Here is a 22,703-nt window from a genome sequence, read left to right as displayed (position 1 = left end):
TTGACTTCCAAGAAATGCCATTATTTTTCCACTCTTTTGTTTCCTCTTCAGGCATCAAGATGGCGTTTTTATTCTTGATGCTTTGCAGTCTCCCTTGTTTTCAAAAGACAGAGAAAATACTACCCAGAGTCAGCCCATATGATTTGTAATTTTTAAGACTTGCTTTTAAAAGAGAGACCTGAATACAAATGTAGCTTTCCTGCTTACTTGGAATTGAGACATTTTCTGTAAAGGTTTTGTACTTCATGACTCATGGGTCTGCTCACTACAGATCTTGGCCTAGTCTAGTAAGCCGGTCTCTCTTTTTAAAATTTTATGGGAATATAGTTCATTTACAGGGTCGCATTAGTTCCAGGTCTACAGTATAGTGATTTAGTTATAAATATACATCTGTTCATTCTTTTTCAGTTTCTTTTTCAATATAGATTGTTACATAACATTGAGTAGAGTTTCCTGTGCTATTCAGTAGGTTCTTGTTGGTTATCTATTATATATATAGTAGTACATATATGTTAATCCCAAGCTCCTAATTTATTCCTCCCCCCACCCAAGTTTCCCCTTTGGTAACAATATGTTTGTTTTCAAAGTCTGTGCACTTGTTTCTGTTATGTAAATAGGTTCATTTGTATAATTTTAAATTAGATTCCACACGAGTAAGCCTGTCTTTAAAACTCCTACTTTCTCAGTTCTCTTCACCAAGTGCCTCATTTTGTTCCTCAGAGTTGAAACAGGGTGCACATATAAAAATAGTTTCAGTTGAAAGTATTTACATCAATATGCCTTATATTATGGAGAAGGCAATGGCACCCCACTCCAGAATTTTGCCTGGAAAATACCATGGATGGAGGAGCCTGGTAGGCTGAAGTCCCTGGAGTCGCGAAGAGTAGGACACGACTGAGAGACTTCACTTTCACTTTTTACTTTCATGCATTGGAGAAGGAAATGGCAACCCACTCCAGTATTCTTGCCTGGAGAATCCCAGGGATGGGAGAGCCTGGTGGGCTGCCATCTATGGCGTCGCACAGAGTCGGACACGACTGAAGCGACTTAGCAGCAGCAGCAGCAGCAGCAGCAGCCTTATATTAACAACAGTTGATGATGGTGGTTTAGTGTGTGCATTCTGGAGCCCATTTTGGTTCAATTTCTTCTTGGTTGTGTAAATTTTGGAAAATTCTGAAATCTTTTTCAGCCCAAGTTTTCTCTATAACATGTGACTGATTATAATACTAACCTATAGGGCTATCCTGAGTACTAGATGAGTACTTTCTGGCACATATCCAGTACTCAATGTGCTTTGAACACTTTTATTGCACATAATAAGCATTTACTAATTGTGATTCCCACAGATATTAGATATGCATTGCATTTATTCTAAGTAGTGGCCCATAACTGTTAATTATAGCTTTAACTTCTAACATAATAATAAAGTACATTTATGAACTTATTTGGTACCATCAGCAGTAACTCAGAAATCCCCTCATAATAAAAGTGAAAGACTAATGCCATGTATCTGTAAGAATTAAGAACTCAGACCTAGTAAATGTCTCCTGTCAAATTAATAATCATTATGTACTGTTATGTTACTTTGATTATATTCTATTCATTTCTTTTCTCCTACTCCATTTCCTTCTCCTTTCTATTTTTCCCTTTTAAAAAGCTGTGTTCTATCATCTCTTTTTTTCATCTAAAATGGATTTTTGTGTATTCACTCTAATGTCTCCACTTAACAAAATACGTTTTTACCTTTGTATTTGTTATCCTTGATTCTGCCTTGTATTTCAATTTGTTATATTTTGCCCAATTTTATAGCTTTCTGTGAAGTTTGATCTTTAGCTAAAAGCTCTAAATGTGTTATCTCATTTATCTAGTGTAGAGTTTGTCTTTAAGTAAAATTATGGTTTTATTCCTGGTGAAATTCTCCTTTCCTTTAGACCTTGTAGTTTTACATTGTTTGCTGATTCTTTCCTCTCTTATCTTTTATTATACTTTGCATTCTTTTAGAGTGACATGAAAAAACTTTAAAAGGTTATAATCATTTTTTTCTACCAAGATTCTTTTCATATTAGTGCTTGTTTCATCTTACTAAGTATGTAAGTATGTTGCTGTTTCTTATGATTATTCTTTCAGGAAATTCTAGGATTAATATAAACTTTCTGCCAACCAAACTTAGTCTCCTGTGTACAGAGAAAGAAAAACAAGCACTTTGCTTCTGCTTTCCCACTTCAGTTCAGTTCAGTTCAGTCACTCAGTCGTGTCCGACTCTTTGCGACTCCATGAATCATGCCAAGTCTCCCTGTCCATCACCAATTCCCAGAGTTCACTCAAACTCACGTCCATCGAGTCGGTGATGCCATCCAGCCATCTCATCCTCTGTCATCCCCTTCTCCTCCTGCCCCCAATCCCTCCCAGCATCAGAGTCTGTTCCATGAGTCAACCCTCAGCACAGTCAGTTGTTTTGTGAATAACTTTCTGAACTGCTCATTATTTTCAGTATCTCTTTTGTACCTGCTCCTGAGACAAAGATTGATTTTGCTAATGGGATATTTTTAAGAAAAAGTTTGGAGTATATATTTAAATATTCAAAAGGATTTTATTGTATAATAATCAATAGATTTCTTCACCTACATGGTGACAGGCATATCTTTAAAGTATGACTGACAGATGAACAGATTGGGAATTGCTAATTAATGGGCACATTTCAAAACCTTGGCAAGGTTTGATGGTAATTACGTCTGCTGAACCATTTGATATCTTATTGGAAGTAGCCCAGTAAAATCATATCTGGAGTTCTTGGTTTTCAGTTTTAACATACCTGATTATACAGATCATTTTAAGGACAATATGTTAAAATGCATATGGCCATGCAAGTAAACATTCTACCTGCAAAAATAATGAAATTTACTTTTATGAATTATTTATTCAGTTTTTGGGGTCACTGGTGCTCTTCATCATATTGGTATTATCGTTAAAAATATATTTACCCTATAGATAATTTAATGATATTAATAACTAAAATAACATTTTATTTTCTTTTATATTCTAAACTAATTTAAATGGTAATTGCTTACATTTAATTTAGTGCTTATTATATCCAGATAGTGTGCTGTTTTACATGTATGAGTGAGTGTGTGTGTGTGTGTGTGTGTGTGTGTGTGTGTTTAGGCTCAATTGTCTCTGACACTTTACAACCAAATGAACTGTAGCCTGCCAAGCTTCTCTGTCCATGGGATTCTCCAGGCAAGAATACTGGGGTGGGTTGCCATTTCCTTCTCCAGGTGACCTTCCAGACTTGGGAATCGAATCTATGTGTCTTCTGTTATATCTCATTTCATCCTTACAGCAACCATTAAATAGGTAGATATAATGATCTCCATACTAGATATAAAAACAACATAGGTATTAATTGGAGGAGCCAAGATTCAACCTTAAGTCTGCTTGATGCTCTTTTTAGTGTGCTATTCTAGTTTGGGGAGGATACAGTCCTTCATTCTCTATTTTGCATCTGTCTCTATCTGCCACTATTTTTTCTTAAACACTCATTAGTTTTCAACTGCCAGTCAAGTAAGATCACTCTAATCTCACATGCAAAGGCATAAAAACCCCAAGAAAAAAGTAATTGTGTGAGTAATAATTAAATTTCCTTATTATCTCCAAACAGTCATAATGGCTTCACTTCAGTTTCCTTGGATAAATTAATTTTATTATCTAGAAACCACTTTATGGTTCTCCCAAATAATTATTGATAGTTGTAAGGATTATTCTGACAGAAAAGTAGTATTACTTGTAGAGATAATATTAATACATATATATTATACATACTGGGCCCCCTCAGGTGGCACTAGTATTAAGGAACCCCCCTACAAATGCAGGAGATACAAGAGACATAAGATCCCCTGAAGTAGGAAATGGCTACCCACTCCAATATTCTTGCTTGGAAAATCCCATGCACAAAGGATCCTGGCTGGCAATAGTCTATAGGATCATAAAGAGTAGGATATGACGGAAGTGACTTAGCATGCATTCATTATACATATTGATCATGTATATACATATGATAATTATGTACAATATATCACCATTGAGGAGGGGTAAAAACCAGAAAAGATGAATTCTCCTGCTTCAATCCATGTGGCCAGTCTTGTCTTATGCTTTTAGATGTAGCTCATTGTCTTCAAAAGAGTGGCTCATTTGATTAAATTAATAGTATAATAGAAACAGTACTTAATTTTGTAAATAGAAAGTTTATAGATCATAGTTCTATTATATAAAAAAATGAAAAATGAAAGTTGTAAAACTGAGGATCCTTAATGTATATTTTGGGAGGATTTCTGATAGACTGTGAAAAGAAATTTAAGTTTCTGCTTCCTTTTAATTGTTTTTCAATTTAAGGCAATTTTCTGAAATCTTTTGTTCATATACCCTATCAGATAAATAGTAAGCATTCTATTTTCATAGTACAAGTTGAATTATAAGATATTTAATCTTATATTAAGAGACATAATTAGATATTTAGAGTAAGATTTAAAGAAGATTATAACCAATGCATTTATCAATGATATGAAAACTTTAAAATATATTATTGATGGCAAAAAGAACAATACAACTAATATGTCTTATCTTATAACCCTGACAATAAAATTGACAAAGAGTTCCTACTAAAAGAAGACATATCAGCTTTGCTATTTTATTGTTTTACCCCTGTACTTCCATTATGTTAAGTCTGTGGTTGTGTTATCCATTAAGTAATATGGCTTGGTTAAAAATAAATAAGGTAGCCCATTTATCCACCCAATGGGGCATATGTAGATCACATTACAATGAGGTAAGTATAAGACTGGAGTTGCTAATTGCCAACCAATTGCTCTGCTTCAAACTCCCACTTTTCCTTTGAGATACTTCTAGTACTTGACTGATGAGGGCATTGGTGGTTATCCATATCTCAAAAATTAGTGAAATATAATGTTGTACTTTCTTTTTAGTTAGAAAATAAAATCTGCATATCTTGCTTTATCTTCATCTTTTGTATTTCCTGGGATATGCATGCCTCACTTTAGGGACCTCCAATTTAAAATATATTTCACAAAAGAATATGTCATAATTTAGGAATTCTAGTACCCATATCTTTAAAATAAACTTTTAGAATATATTCTCAGCAACAGATATTCAGTATTTTCATATTTCTTAAAATATGACAGAAAAGGGATAAGATGTATACTGGTATTATATGATTATTTATTAAAAAGTGAAAATAATATGGTTGTCATTTAGACAGACCACATGCCTTTAGGGTGACAGAGAAAACTCAAATTCAGATAAGAAAGTACTGTCAGTGGCTTAAAATTATAATAATTTTTGAGGATCTTTCTATGTGTACTACTTACACTAGCAAGAGATGAATCCAAATTTCAAAAAAATGTTATTGTTGTTCTTCAGTTGCTAAGTCATGTCAGACTCTTTGTGACCCAATGGGCTGCAGCACACCAGGCTTCCCTGTCCTTCACCATCTCCTTGAGTTTGCTCAGACTCATGTCCATTGAGTCAGTGATGGCCATCCAGCCATCTCATCCTCTGTCATCCCCTTCTTCTCCTGCCCTCAATCTTTTCCAGAATCAGGGTCTTTTCCAGTTAGTCAGCTTTTCATATCAGGTGGCCAGAATATTGGAGTTTCAACCTCAGCGTCAGTCCTTCCAATGAATATTCAGGGTTGATTTCCTTTAGGATTGACTGGTTTGATCTCCTTGCAGTCCAAGATCACAGCACAGACAAAAATGTTCTGTACTAGCCATAGCATACAGTTTTTATGAAATTGCAGTATTTTTAAAAGTTTGGCTCCAGGAAATTCAAAGTTATACCACTATAAATACAAGGACAATTAAAACACCTGTGGGGTTCACAGAAGAGTAATTAAGAAAAGTTTATCATTTGTAATTACAAACTAATAGCAGACAAAATCTCATTTTCTTCCTGTCTTCAGCAAAATTCCTTTCAACCAGACTTTTTCAAGTTATACATAGACTAACAGCTTGTAAGAGTTTCTCTGACACTGTCATCACACTCAGCAGGTCTTATAGGCGAGTACTGTGCTTTCAATATGTACAATTTAATTCTGTATTTATCTGAACTAATCTTTGAAACTCAATAATGTGATGTTCATATTTTAACAACTGTGCTTTGAAGTGACGCACAGTAAATATATGTACATCTTGTAGCATTTTAATTTAGAAACAAATGTACAGGGACTTTGAGTTTCACATTTATTTAGTGAAACATGTCAGCTTAATTCTTAGAACAAGTCAGGTGCAATTTATTTGGATAAGCCAGAGGTGAATACTTAATTTTTAATTAATAAGTATACTTTTAAGCAACAGTTTCCCATTAAACCCAGATATAAACTTTGGGGCTTGACTTCACATCCTTTAGAATGATGATGTTGATAAAAATGTAAAGCTGTTTTAATTTCATAATTAGAGTGATGCTGATACATTGATACAACAGTTATGGAGCATACCTGTCCATGTTAACTCTTCTATACTGGTGTTCATTGTGTGTAAACTTGGATGTCATGGAATCAAAGTATTCCTTTCTTGCTTTCTGCATACTGCTGTGTTGTTTCCCCCTACTTTTCTGATTGTCCTTCCTGAAACTCCACCTTCTTTATTTTCATTTTTGATAGCTTATTTTGGCCGCAGTGACAAAGGTCACTTTGAGAAGAAGATCCAACAGGATCTTCAGGTAGGAAAGTCTGCTAAGTGACTCAAGATAAGTGAGAGTAACAAGGGTCCAAATGAAGATGGTGGCAATGGGAATGGAAAGGAAACAAATGCAAGGCCAAGTGCAGAGACTTGGCCACTTTAACAGGAAGCAAAGAGATAGAGAGATGTCAGTGATACTTATTAGATAGAGATCTTTGAGGACAAAGATCTGTATTCTCTGTATTCTGAGTACTTGAAAATGGCACCTGATACATATTGGGAACTCAATATGTTCCAGATAAAACAATTAAATTATGCTACTACCAGATATAGAAAGTAAAGGGACAAAATCTTTTTCATTGAATAAGGGTCAATTTACTATTGCATATGGTGTACTAAGGGGCTTGTCTAGTGACTTAGATGGTAAAGAATTCGCCTGCAATGGAGGTGACCCAGGTTCAGTCCTTCCTGGGTTTGGAAAGATTTCCTGGAGAAGAGAATGGCTACCCAATACAATATTCTTACCTGGAGAATTCCATGAACAGAGGAGCCTAACCTGGCAGGCTGCAGTCCATGGGGTTGCAAAGAGTTGGACATGACTGAGTGACTAACACTTCCTGTTTTCACTTTCATGGTGAACTAAAGATGCTGTGGATACCTCTGTGTATTTGTTTTACACAAACTGCTGACTCCTTACACTCTAGAATAGTGCTATCTAATATAACCTTCTTCAGCAAAGGGAATAATATCTGTACCTTCCAATATGGTAGTCACTAGTCACATGTGGCTTTTGAACATTTGAAATGTGACTTAGTGCAACTGAGAAGGTGATTTTCTTTATTTTATTCCATTTAAATTTATTAAAATTTAAATTTAAATAGCCTTATGTGAAGACTGGCTACTATATTTGAGACTATAGCCCTAGAGATCCGAACCACCATTTTTACCTCTGAGGAAACTTGAAACTCCTAGCCTATAGCCCCAGGAGGTAGTTGTTCCTATAGACAACATTTCAAATCATATAGAAGACAAGCTGATTTAGAGATCTCTTCAACATTTTTGAGTAGTTACTTGTTATACTCTTACCGGGGTCCAGCCCCGGTTGGATCCAGGGATTCCCTCGGGAGGACAGAGTTGGCGATTAAAAGGATAGATAAAAGGAGAAAGATCAGAGGCTCAATATAACTGGTTTAGGAGAAAGATTAGAGGCTCAATATAACTGGTTTATGCGGAAAGCCAATAAAACCTGTGACACCAGGTTTGCACTGACCACAGGGTCCGCGGGCTCCCTCTTGAATAGCGGAAGGTGCCCCACCTTAGGCACCTTCTCAAGTGGGTCTTAGAAGCCTGGGCAAATAAGTGGTCTCAGAGGGCCCCCACACTCCAATTATTTGTCCTGAAGGAAGAACAGACAAGAAAAGGAGAGAAAAGGAAGCAAGAAAGAATGACACGGGGAGACCGAGCTTTGAGCAAGGTCCATAGCTTTATTTTCAAAGGGAGCTTATATACCTTAAGTTGTGCATAGAGGATAATGGGGGGGGGGTGTAAAATCATGCACAATCAGCAGTCTTTGATCCTTATTGAGACCAGGCTTTTTTTTCTGCAAACTTATCGTATACAAATGGTTTAGGTGATTTACATCATCTTCTGGCCAGAAGGCCTGTTAACATTTTATGACTCTGATAAAGGTTTGTCAACCATAAGACTTATTTTCTCTAAGAGTAATTATTTTAAAGTTTGGCGACATCCTCTGAAGGTGTTAGATAAAGTTGCATTCCTATAGGGCAAAGGTGCAGCCACTAACCCATTCTCTGTATATATAACTTTTATTTTGTTTTTCTGTTGTTCATTTGTTTTGTTTTGTAGTTTCTATATATAAGTGAAATTATATTGTATTTATCTCTTTCTGCATGACATAATACCCTCTAGATCCATCCATGTTGTTGCAAATGGTAAGATTTCATTTTTCCTGGCTAATTTTCGATTGTATATGTATACCAATCTTTTTTATCCATCAATCTACAAATGGACATGAAGGTTGTTTCCTATCTTGTCTATTGTAAGTAATGCTGCAATGAACAAAAGAGTGTATGCATCTTTTCAAATTAATGTTTTTGTTGTCTTCAGATAAATATCCATAAATGGAATTGCTGAATAATGTGGTAGTTCTGTTTCTAATTTTTTGAGGAACCTCTATTCTGTTATCCATACTGGCTACACCAGTTTACATTGCTACCAGTTTACCATTCCTACCAATGCATGACAGTTGGCTTTTCTTCAAATCCTTACCAACACTTGTTATTTGATATAATTTTGAAAATAACATTTCTGACTGGTGTGATGTGATGTCTCATTGTGGTTGTGATTTGCATTTCCCTCATGAATAGTGAAGTTGAACATCTTTTCATGTGTATATCGCCCATCTGTATATTTTCTCTGGAAAAAAAATATCTATTTAGGTCCTCTGGCCATTTTTAATCCAGCGTTTTGTTTTTTGAGGTTTAGTTTTATGAGTTCTTTGTATATTTTGGATATTAAACACTTATCAGATATATGATTTCCATTTTTCCATTCAATAAGTTGCTATTTCATTCTTTATATATATACACATATATATATACATATATATACATATATATGTGTATATATATATATATATATATATTTTTTTTTTTTTTTGCTGCACAAAAGCTTTTTAATAGTCCCACCCATTTGTCTTTGCTTTTGTTGCCTTTACTTTTGGAGTCAAATCCAGAATATCATCACCAAGACAAATGTCCAAGTGTTACTGTCCATGCTTCCTCCTAGGAGTTTGATAGTTTCAGGTATCACAGTTCACTTTAGTCGCTCAGTTGTGTTTGACTCCTTGTGATCCCATGGACTGCTGCACTCCAGGCTCCCCTATCCATCACTGACTCCTGGAGCTTGCTCAAACTCATGTCCATCAAGTTGATGATGCCATCTAACCATCTCATCCTCTGTCATCCCCTTCTCCTCTCAGGTATCACATTCATGTCTTTAACCCATCTTGAGTTAATTTTTGTGTAAGCTGTAAGATACTAGTCTAATTTTATTCCTTTGAATGTGGCTGTCCAGTTTTTTCAGCAGTATTTATAGAAGAGACTGTTCTTTCCTCATTGTGTGTTCATGCCTCCTTTGTCATAAATTAATTGACCACATATGCATGGGATAATTTCTATACTTTTGATTCTGTTCCATTCATCTATGTATCTGCTTTTATGCCAATATCAATTTATTATTATTATTATTGTAGCTTTGCAATATAGTTTGAAATCAGGGTGCATGATACCTCCAACTTTGTTCTTCCTTTTCAAGATTGCTTCAGCTATTCAGGGTCTTTTGTGTTTCCATAGAAATTTTAGGATATTTTGGTTCTATTTCTATTTTTAAAAAGTCATTGATTTTGATAGGGAATATATTGAATCTGTAGATTGCCTTGAGTAATATGGATATTTTAACACTGTGAATTCTTCCAGTCCATGTGCACATAATTTATTTGTGTCTTCTTCAGTTTCTTTTATCAGTGTATTAGTTTTCAGTGTACAGATCTTGGTTGAATTTACTTCCAGCTATATTATTTTTTTTAATGCATTTGTAAATGAAATTGTTTTCTTACTTTCTCTTTTTCATAGTTATTTGTTACTGTATAGAAATGAAAAATCAATTTTTATATATTGATTTTGTGTCCTGAAACTTTACTAATTCTTTTATTAATTCCTGAAGTTTTTCTGTAGAGTCTTAAGAATTTTCTGTATATAAAATCATGTTATCTGCAGACATTGGTAGTTTCACTTTATCCTTTCTAACTTTGATGTCTTTTATGTCTTTTTCTTGACTATTTGCTCTGGCTGACTTCTACTACTATGTTGAGTTAAACTGTCTTGGTTCTAATTTTAGAGGAAAACCTCTGAACTTTTCAATATCGGGTGTGATGTTAGTTGTGGGCTTGACTTATACGACCTTTATTATGTTGAAGTATGTTCCCTCTATATGTATTTTGTTAAGAGTTTTTAATCATAAAAGGGTGTTGAATTTTGTCAAATGCTTTTTCTGCATCTATTGAGATGATCATATGATTTTTATTCTTCAATTCGTTAATGTGGTTTATCACAAGGATTGATTTGTGAATACTGAAACACCTTTGCAACTCTGTGATCAAACCCACTTAATTGTATTGTATGAGCCTTTTAATGTATTCTTGAATTTAATTTGTTAGTATCTTGTTGAGGATTTTTCATTTATGCTTCTCATTGATAATGACTTGTAACTTTGTGTGTGTGTGTGTGTGTGTGTGTGTATGTCTGGTGTCCTTGTCTGGCTTTGGTATCAGGGTAATGTTGACCTAGTAAAATGAGTATGGAAGCATTTCCTCTTCTTTAGTTTTTTAAAATAATATGAGAAGGATAGGTATTAAATTTCTGAACATTTGGTAGAATTCACTAGCGAAGCTGTATGGTCTTGGACTTTTGTTTGTTGAAAGATTTTTGATTACTGATTCAACCTCTTTACTAATAATCACTCTATTCAGATTTTCTATTTTGTCCTGATTCAGTCTTAGATGACTATATGTTTCTAGGGATTTGTTAATTTCTTTAGCTGGTTCAATTTTTTGGCATACAATTGCTCAAAGCAGTACTTTATGTTAATTCACATTTCTCTGTGGCCAATTAAAATTCTTTTTAATTTCTGATTTTATTTCTGTTCTCACTCTCTTTATTAAATAGTGAGTCTAGCTAATTTTTTCAAATTTTCTTTTTGCTGTTCCACTGCCCTGTCTTCCAGATCAATGATTATTTCTTCTGCTTCACCTAGCCTTCTGTACAACTACTCTTGTGTATTTTTTTTCAGTATATTTATTGTACTCTTTAGTTCTGTTACTTCTGTTTTGTGCTTTCTTTTATTTTCTGTCTCCTTGCTGAAGTTTTCACTGTGTTCATGCATTCTTCTCCTGAGTTTGTTGAGCACCTTTACGATCATTACTTTGAACTCTTTATCATGTAATTTATGGCTGTTTCTTTAGGATTTTTTTCCTGATGTTTTATCTTTTCCTTTTATTGTTGTATATTTCTGTTCCCTCAATTTGCTAGAATCTCTGTTTCTGTATATTAGGTGAAACAGCTACATCTCCCAATCTTGAAGGAGTGAACTTGTATAGTATATGAACCTATGAACCTTGATGTTCAACCTTGCTCTTGCTCTTGGTTGTCTTCTGAAATCTTGTGATTGTCTAAGCAGCTTGTTTTATTCTTGATGGGTCTTGGTTAATGAGTGTGTGCCAATACTTGTCAGTGTTGCAAAGGGAGGAATCTCAGTCAGAACCTAGATTCAGGTTGAGTGGAAGTTAGAGTCTCAGGCTGCAACTTTTAAACTATGCAAATATGTAAATTCCTGTGAGTCCCAGTTGAAAATCCTGCTTGCCTCCTCACTTGGTTATCTGGAGGTGTCTCCTGAGTGACAGTTTCAAAAATTGAGGCGAATTATTCCAGGTGAATACTTGTGTACTCCTTTCTGGGAGCTACCAAGCTGTAGTGAGGCCAAGAAAAAAATGAAAAAATGGCATTTCTTAGCCTGTTTTCTGAAAGCTCCACTCTAGCCTCTAGAAATGTGGCAAACCTAAAGCCTGCCACTTAGGTTAGTAAATAGATCTTTTCACAGGAAAATTGTGGATGTGTCAGTCTGTTTTGAAGTGTCCTGTAGGTGGCAGCCCACCAAGAACTGTCTCTCCAATTGTTTATGTCTATCTCGGCCACACAAATCCCCTTGGCCAAAAGAGACAGGTGAGCAAGGAGCATCCCCTGTGTGGACTCTGTGTGCCTGCTGGCTTTACCAAGACATAGAGAGAGTGCAGGGCTTGGGCATGTCTGCTGGCTTTAGCTTTAGTGAGGCAGCAGAAAAGCACAGAGTCAGGGTGCACCTGCTGGCTTTAGCGAGGCATCCAGAGTGTGCAGGGCTGGAGCTTAATAAGCAAGGGTTGGCACCTGTTTTAATAAGCAACTGGGAGAGCACAGGGGCAGGGCATGCCCACAGGCTTAAGTGGGACATTGGAAGAGTGCTGTGACTCAGAATCCCAGTTGGTGCTACCATGGAAGAGGAACAGTGCAAAAATGGTACCTGCCAGTGCCATTACTAGCCAGACAGAAGTAGAGTGCAAAAATGGTACCCTCCAGTGTCTCTGCTTCTCAATAAAGTCCCAACAGACCCTTACTCTTTCACCATATGCTTTAAGATTAGCAACTGAATCTCCTTCACATATAGCTTAGGCTCTATTCAAACTGCTGCTTTTGTGCTGAGTTCCGAAGTAAGTCAGACTGTGAGTGAATGCTTTAAGAGTAGAATCTCAGTTTCCAACTTCCCTTTGGTTATTCTGCAGTAAACTTCATTGGATTTTAAAGGTAAACATGTTGAGGGTGCATCTATTCAGTGTAATTCTCAATGTTTAGAGTGCTGATGTTGAGTACAAACTCCTTACTATTCAGGGAAAGCTCCATATTTTTTAGACTACTTCCAATTTACTGATTTAATTATGACTTTTATTTTTTTTTTAATTCTAAAGGCTACATGCTATTTAGATTCATCAAGCAATGTACATTCATTTAAGACTCTAGCTAAACAAAATATCCTATGAATAAGAAAACAAGCTCGACTTAGGTCATATGCTACATAGATTTTTCTTCCTATTTGACTGCTTGCTTTGTGCCTTATGTATACAAGATTACTGGAAACATGATTAATTTAGATCCATATTGCAAATAATCAAAGTTATATGTTTTGTTGTAGCTATAAAACTCTGAAAGTAAGGGTAGCTTGTTGTAAATGTTTACATTTTTTGATACCTGGTGTGTTGCTACCCATGGGGTCGCAGAGTCGGACACGACTGAGGGACTGAATAGCAAGAGCATACTGTTACATTTAATAATTAATTTATATTTTCTAACGAGTAGCTTTTATATTTTTGCTTTCCAATTTCTAATAGCAACTCCTACTGTATTATTCCTTTAAAAGTCAAGACACATTCAATGTTAGTCAGAAGACAGAGATCCTTTTTAAGTATAAATTCCTTATAGATATCTCACTTAAATCTAGTAGTCTTAAAAACTCAAACCCACAGTAGTAGTTTATGCATTTATAGAGGATTACTCACCCTAAGGGGGAATATGATCACTGATTACTAAGTTATTCTGAGACTCTTCACTGTGATTTCTGTCAATGTTTTATTAGCTCCTTTCATTCTTAAGAGCAAAGCATATTAAGTGAAGACCAGTAGTCTGGTAAAATGAGAGTGTTAAGGTTAAGAATGATGTTTTGTAATGGTCTTTATGGCCTTACTGCTGGATTTCTTTTATACTTATTTGAAATAAGTTGAGGGTTTTGGCTTGTAGGCCTATGTTAATTTGTTTGAAACATAAACTATTTTCCATTACTTTTCATGAACCTGACCACAGAAAGCATTCAGTTATTAAGTGTATCAAAAGAACAGGGTTGAAAGAATACTAGTTAGGCAAAATTTTGGTAAATTAAAATACTTCCTTGGGCCCTACTCATGTTCATTCTCCTTGTCAAATGTATTATTTTAAAGTAAATGGATATAAAAATCTGTCCATCCCTGAAATGTTATGTATCTATCACAAAGTTTGCATGACTCAGGAGTCTTCTTCTTCTGGCCACTTCTCCAACAAAGAAAAAACAGCAAAAATAAACAATCCTCTGGGAACCTTAACATTTTGCAATGAGTCTTAAAGGAAAAAAATAAATTGCAACTTAAGAGTTTTTAACTGTGGCAACGAAAGTTTGTCAAATTGTTTGTCAAATTAATATTCCTTCATCATTCATCACTTAATTATTCTTACACTGATTCTAATTAATAATAACTTTCTACTAAGTGGAACCTTATAAAAATGTAGTTCTCTCTATCTTTCTCATTGGAAAGATTGTGACCGTATTAATTAGTTAAGTATAGTATTAATGTAGCAACAGTCCCTGTCCTTCTTATTTCCTAGTTTTAGTTCTTCTAAACATCGAGCTAAAGTAGTGATAATTAGATGATATGGAAAAGCTTGTCATTTATTCAATTCTTAAGAATTTTCTGTGTTTTATACATTATCTTTCTCTACTTAGGACTGTGTCGTATTAGTTTTATACCTAATATGAAGTTTCTTGAAGTAAAGGTGAAGCCTTTGATGAGCCTTCTTTGTTTGCCCTAACCAACTGTGTACTTTGTTTCTTAGACTTGCCTTGTTGAAATGTTATCCAGTTTTTCTTCTCTTTATTAGAGGGATTCCTTCATAAAGCTAATATCTGAGTCAGTAAATGGTACATACTCTAGGGTTACTGCTTGAATTGTATGCATCAAAAACTCATATGTTGAAGGCACCCAGTGCTTCAGAATGTGCCCATATATGGAAATAGCATCTTTAAAATGGTGATTATGTTAAAATTAAACTCTTAGAGTGTCCCCTTATCCAATCTGAGCGGTATCCTTATAAGAAGATGAAATTTGAACACACAGAAGAAAGACCATGTAAGGACACAGGGAGAAGAGAACCCTCAGGAGAAACCAAATCTACTGACATCTTGATTCTGGACCTCTAGCCTCTAGAACTCTAATAAAAATAATTCTGGTTGTTTAATCTATGCACTCTATGGTATCTTAGTCCATTTGGCCTTCTATAACAGAAATGCCATGGAGTTGGTGACTTACAAACAACAGGAATTTATTTCTTACAATTCTGGAGGCTGGAAGACCAAGATCAATACCATGGCCCTTTTAATATCTGATGAGGACCAAGTTCCTAGTTCACAGAGAACCATATTCTTGCTGTGTCCTCACATGGTATAAGGAGGCTCAGAAATTCTTTGGGATTTCCTTTATAAAGACACTTATCCCATTCATGACCTCATCACCTCCTAAATGACCCATCATGAAATACCATCACATTAGGAATATGTATTTAATATATGAATTTGGGGAGTCACAAACATTCAGTCTATAGTATATATTTTATTTTGGCAGCCTTACCAATATATATATATATATATATATATATACACACACACATATATATACATATATATTAGATAGATAGAAAAAAGAAGATGAATACTCAAGCCCATCACATAGTAGTAAAAAAAAGAAAAAGGTTGACTCTAGATTAGATTGGTAAAAATATTTTGTTAACTTTAAGTTCAGTGGATGTTATTACAGATTGGCACAAAGGCATAGGCAAATATCAAGTTTCAGGCTACCAAAGCCTCAATACTGATTCATAAGTCAATTTGTATAGACTTTAAAATGGTAAGTGTTTTGGGTCAAAAGACAAAAATGTGTCCAGAGCTTCTTATGCAAGCATCAAGGATGTCCTATACTCTGCTTTCACTTGCTTCATAAATAGTTACCTTAAGAATGCAGGATAATTTCATATATTTATACTTGGCAAAGATGGGCATACCTGGTAACCAGCCTCCTTGTATTATTTTTAACACAGTAGTTAAAAAGATGAGAGTTGTTGGTGAAAGTTCATCTAAAGCTCTCATCAAAGCAGACACTATAACACCTGGAATCTTTTAATGCAGTTTAAAAATCATTTATATTCAAGTTATTTGGAATATATAATATACAAAATATTAAACTAATACCTAATGTACATTTGTTATTGAAAATTGACTAAAGGATTTTCACTTTATAACATAAATATTGACAGTCTCAGCCCTAGTATTGCTATATGCTGTTGCTGTTGTGATGGTACAATACCATGTTAATATCAAAGGCATAATATTAATTTATTCAAAATGTATCTCTGTCAATGTATTGTTTATCATTTTACAAATTACAGTTCTGTAATGGTGAGGTAATTCATATTTTGGACATAGTGCTAAAATGATGAAGTGGTTCTGTTTTTTGCTCAGCAATGGATCTTTCAAAATTTTGCGTTTTCTGGTATTAATCATGTATATTGGCCCAATGTTACTATAAAGAATCTCAGTGTTGTAATGTGGTTATTCATCATTTATTAAGATACTATCCTCATTCCCCTCCAGCATTTTTGTTCATTACAGCATGACAATATCATATTGATTTTAATTGGAATTTCAAATTTGTGAATGCTAAATTATGTCAATGCACCAACCATGAAATATCTCACTGCCATATTAATGCATATATATATAGAATGTAAAGATGTAAAGAACAGACTTTTGGACTCTGTGGGAGAAGGTGAGGGTGGGAAGATTTGAGAGAATAGCATTGAAATATGTATATTACCATATGTGAAATAGATCGCCAATCTATGTTGGATGCATGAGACAGGGTGCTCAGGGTTGGTGCACTGGGAGGACCCTGAGGGATGAGATGGGGAGGCAGCAGAGAGGGGGGTTCAGGATGGGTAACACATGAACACCCATAAATCAGAAACTGAACAATTAGCTACTTATATCTTCCCCATTTGATTGGAAAAACTTTGTCTTTATAATCATGGCCAGGTATCCCTCAGCCTTTATATATGCTGATGGAGAATCTGGTATTTCCTTCTCTGGAACTTACCTAGTTGGAGGTTAGCCAAGACTCCCACTTTTGAATTAAAAATTGACTCTGCACTCAGGAGAGCTTGAATGAGTCCTGCAAAAGTGATTGAATCCCATATCTGGGGGAAGAATAGAGGTATAAGTAGAATAGTTGAAAAACAAAACAAAAACAAATGAACAAAAACTTCTCAGAGATTTAGCAGTTGCAGTTTGCTTAAATAAATTTAGAATTTTCAGGGAGAACCCCAATTTGCCTTGAAAACATTTCCCTAAAATGTATGTAACTCTAAAACCTGATTTTTACAAATGTAATACTAGAAAGCAGAAGTATAAAATAAATAAATACTTTATAAATAAAAAAAATTTCATTTCCTTTGACCCAGAAATCCCACTCTAAGAAGTTGTTTGAGTCTAAGAAAATATTCAAATGAATGATCTTATTATAATAGTGACAAATTTAAAAGAAAACCCAATTTTTAATAAATTATATTACATTAATTCAGTAGACTACTATATAGCCATTATACTTTTTAATATAATATCTGAAGCAAAATGGGAGAGGTGTTTGATGGAACTCAAAGAAGTGAAAAAGTTACAATGTTTAATGTTAGGGATGTGAGCACCTTGATTTATTTTTAATTTTTTTTCTTAAACCAATAGGTGCAAGATTTCCAGACTTAACTTTCTCCACACAACAGGGTATATGTTTTGGGCAGCAGATGGGACAGAGTCAGCCAAGTAGAGATCCTAATGTCACAATTCCAATATGGGCATAGGAGTAGAAGCACGGATCTCTCAAGTAATGAAACACATCAAGTGAATCAATAGGGCTGCCTACACAACCACCTTGTTTTCTAAAGCCAAATTGTCTGCTACTGCTACTGTAATTTAATCCCTGACCAGTCTGTTTAAAGTATTCCTCTTAAAAGGACACCCTGGAAATAATTTTTGTTTGTTTCTTATATGCTTTTAAGCAATGATTCTGTCCCATAATATGCTAATTGCCTGATGTAATAGCTATGCCACTATAATTTATCATGATAATATAATAGTCTGCATTTATGCATACTTTACTTCACTCTATAGCATGGATGATCAAAGTAAAGCACAATTTCAAGTTGAGAGCCATGGTTTTATGTTTTATCCAGTTTATTTTGCATAAAATCCTGCTGTGTATAAAGAGATTAGCTTTTTGAGGGCTGTATATCAGAACAAAATAACTGATCATTTTGTATCTTACCACATATTTTTGCATGTCATCATGCTCTTATAAATGTGTTCTTTTGGAGTGAATAGCAACTGCTCGTCAGTAAGATATAGTGCACGTATGTTAGAGGGTTGCAGGAGGAGGCTGCTGCTGCTGCTGCTGCTGCTGCTGCTAAGTCGCTTCAGTCCTGTCCAACTCTGTGCGACCCCATAGATGGCAGCCCACCAGGCTCCCCCGTCCCTGGGCAAGAACACTGGAGTGGGTTGCCATTTCCTTCTCCAATGCATGAAAGTGAAAAGTGAAAGTGAAGTCGCTCAGTCGTGTCCAACTCTTAGCGACACCATGGACTGCAGCCTACCAGGCCCCTCCATCCATGGGATTTTCCAGGCAAGAGTACTGGAGTGGGGTGCCATTGCCTTCTCTGGGAGGAGGCAGTAGTGTTCAGTTAATGGCCTTTAACATATACATGCTTTCTAAAGTTATTCATTATGTTTCCAGACTTGTTTTGACTACCTGTAGACAAATGAGCCTATCTTTTTAGTGAGAGTTGTTTAGTCTTCCCAGAGTCAGCTTAAATCCAAGACTATTGAGAGTTTTGAAACCATGATAAAAATGAGTCACTTTTATTTAGTAATAATTTTCTATGGAGTAATATTAATAATTACAACCTTACAAAGGGAGTTTATAAATCCTTCTCTTAGAAAGTTGTCAACTTGCAATCTGTTTATATGAATGTTTTTCAGGTGGATGTGAATCCTCCTGGGATAAGGATAAGATGCAGTCTCCTCTTGTTGCTCCTGGACCCCAACATGGAATTGTTCATGCATCCCTAGCTGGCCAGCCAGGCCTTGGGGGTACTCCTACCCTCAATCCACTGCAGCAGAACCACCTGATGACCAATAGTATGTATACTGTCCTCCCAGGATTTGGTAAGAAAAATACCACCCAAGACCCATTGGACAACTTGGGATATCAGGGATAATTTATTTCTCTTCAATAAGATTTAACAATTTGAAGTTAGGAGGTATATAGAGAGGGATTCATTTGACAGGGTGAGGTTTTTAGAGAAGAAATAGATTGAATGGCCATGTAGCAGAGTAGAGGTACCTAGGAGGATATGTTAACAGAGTAATTAAGAATTCTGGCTATAGTCACATAAACTTGGGTTTGAATTCTACATATTTTGAATCCTGTGTCACTATTTGGATTTGGAGAAGTCAGATAACTTTTTCAAGTTTCAGTTTCCACAACTGTAAAATAGGAATACAAATGTACCCAATCTTTAAGGCTACTGAGAGGGCTAAAAATTTTAAAGGGAAAACTGTTAGCAGTGACTTGCATATAGTAAGTACTTATTATTCAGTAGTCAAACTATAGCTGAATTATAGAAATTCACATTTAGAGATGTTTTTAGAAACTTCAAAGACTCAGAAATCTTTCTATAGGAAAGCAGGCCTTATATACATTACTTGGACAAACTCTTACTTTTCCTACAGACAGGAAGTATAACAGAAAAGTTTAATTATTCCTTTCTCTAAGACTTTCAGTCTTTCAATAGAATGAAGAAAACAGAGGAATTCTGAGAAACTTTAACATAATCTAAATTGTAATGAAATTCATCAGTTATTAATGATATAAAATAAGTTATAATGTCATCCTTTAAGAAGATTATAATCTAAAGAGTTAAATGTCTCATAAAAATGTAATGTTAAGCAAAATAAAATAAAATCAATGCCCGAAAAGTTGTAAATTTTATGTTACAAGAAGTAAAAAGCAGCTTTAAACAAAGGGGAACCTAGAAGACTTCTGATTTCTTGTTTGACATGACAAGAGCTTATAAATTGTCATTCTTGTCCACATAACAAAAAAAAAATATGGAACAATCTGAAAATCAACAACTCTTTTAAATTTATCACAGATTGAGTACGTAGGGCACAAACTAAATAAATAGGCAGATACAGAGAATCACAGCTTATTGGGAAAAGAAGCCAGAGTTGAAGACTGATAGAAGCATTTAAAGGGTGATTGAGTTATTTCTGAAGATTCAGTGTGGATCTAGCTTGAGAAATAAAATTTCCTAGGAGGCCATTCTTAAAGGGGCCTCTACATTTTCATGAATTTTACTTCCAGAAGCCCCATGAGGTTCTCAGATATTAATTTGAGAAAATTGTCCTTATATTCTGGAAAAGGGAAGGAAAAGTAACCATTTCAAAATATGTCCAGAATATTCTATTCTCCTTAACACAGAGGCCCATCCTCAAAGGAAACTATTTTCCCAGAGCTTAAGCTATTTGGTTTTAGCACAGCATGACCCAGAGGAAGGGATACACTAAACTCCAGTACCCTGTAGCTGTTAATATGAGGGAACAAGGTTATAAAATTCCAGCCCCTTTAGTTCTCACGTGGAGAATTAGAAATAGGGGGGTTCATGATGGGGAACACATGTACACCCATGGCGGATTCATGACAATGTATGGCAAAACCACTACAATATATGGCAAAACCAATACAATATTGTAAAGTTATAAAAATTAAAAATAAATAAATAAATAAAGTGGGCTGCAAAAAAAATATTGTAAAGTAATTAGCCTCCAAATAAAATAAATACATTTATATTTAAAAAAAGAGGAATATTCACCTATAGTCCTGTCTAGCCTTCCTGGCCAACCTAAGAGGAGGGGAGAAGCTGAAAAGTACTTGTGAAAGTCACAACCCAAGGACACTCAGTCTCAATAGGAGACTGAGACTTAATCATAAAATTATAGACTGCTGCATCTCTATACACATTTTACTAATACCACACTGGGGCTCTACATAATACCAGGAGGTAACTATTGAAAGAACAGAAAGCCTCAGACCCTATTTAATACAAAATCTCAAGGAAAAAAACAAAGACAACAGGGAAGATAGTAAAATACCGTTACTAATATGACAGCTACACCAAACATCCTAACTTATTGCCAGAAAACATAAAATTTCCCACTAAATGTTTATGTTTCTTCCGAATACACACAATATATATTTTCTAGCTTCAAACAAGACGTGCAAGACATAAATAAGGGGGGGGGGGGAGAATAATATGAGGATATAAAGCAAACAACAGAACCAGAATTAGATATAGTCAATATTTTGAATTATCAGATTAGGAATTTTATATAATTATGATTAATATGGGTTTCCCAGGGAGCACTAGTGGTAAAGAACCCACCTGCCAATGCAGGAGACATGAGACATGGATTCAATCTATGAATTGGGAAGATGCCATGGAAAAGGGTATGGCAACCCACTCCAGTATTTTTACCTGGAGAATCCCATGGGCAGAGGACCCTGGCAGGCTACAGCCCATAGGTTTGCACAGAGTTGTACACGACTGAAGTGACTTAGCACAGTATACTAAGAGAATAGAAAAAGTGGAAAACAAAATTATTCATGGAAATTTTAATCAGAGAAAGGGAAAATCCAACTATTAAAAGGAAATACTGAAAATCAAAAGCACTCCAACAAAGTGAAGAATGCCTGTGATGGGCATAGGTAGACTGGCCAGGGTCAAAGCAAGGATTAGGAAACTTGGGGATATGTCAATAGAAATTTTTCTAACTGAAAAAGAAAAACAGAAATAAATACAAAAACAATACAACAGAATAGCCAAGAACTGTGTGGCAATTAGAAAATGTGTAGTACATATGTAATGGAGATACAAGAAGGATAAGACTAGAATGGAACAGAAGAAATATTTGAAATAACAGTGATTGGAGAGGCGGTCCTAAGATGGCAGAGGAATAGGACAAGGAGACCACTTTCCCCCACAAACTCATCAAAAGAATATTTGAACGCTGAGTAATTCCACACAACAACTTCTGAATGCTGGCAAAAGACATCAGGCACCCAAAAAAGCAGCCCATTGTCTTTGAAAGAAGATGCTTTATCAATGGTGCTATATAGATGAAGAAGTCTTCAGGCTACTGTAAAAATAACACTGAAAACCATAAGTAGGAGGCTTAAGTCAAAATCCTGAGAACACCAGAGAACTCCTGACTCCAGGGAACATTAATCGACAGGAGCTCATCAAAAGCCTTCATACCTACACTGAAACCAAGCATGACCTAAGGGCCAACAAGTTCCAGAGCAAGACATACCATGCAAATTCTCCAGCAACACAGGAACACAGCCCTGAGCTTCAATATACAGGCTGCACAAAGTCACTCCAAACTCACTGACATCTCATAACTCATTACTGGATACTTCATTGCACTCCAAAGAGAAGA

At 35.2% G+C, this 22,703-nt stretch overlaps 1 protein-coding gene across 1 annotated transcript in view; it reads left to right on the top strand.

The window, feature by feature from the left end:
* LOC133243087 (dachshund homolog 2-like) overlaps positions 1-22,703 on the top strand; it is a 298,941-nt gene that overhangs the window by 76,180 nt on the left and 200,058 nt on the right. Inside the window, exon 2 of the mRNA XM_061409548.1 lies at positions 19,182-19,340. Within this exon, the coding sequence (XP_061265532.1) occupies positions 19,182-19,340 (159 nt within the window). The remainder of the gene's footprint in view (positions 1-19,181; positions 19,341-22,703) is intronic.

The sequence above is a fragment of the Bos javanicus genome, chromosome X, assembly GCF_032452875.1.
Source record: "Bos javanicus breed banteng chromosome X, ARS-OSU_banteng_1.0, whole genome shotgun sequence".
Taxonomy (NCBI): domain Eukaryota; kingdom Metazoa; phylum Chordata; class Mammalia; order Artiodactyla; family Bovidae; genus Bos; species Bos javanicus.
This window is presented reverse-complemented; position numbering and strand designations above follow the sequence as displayed.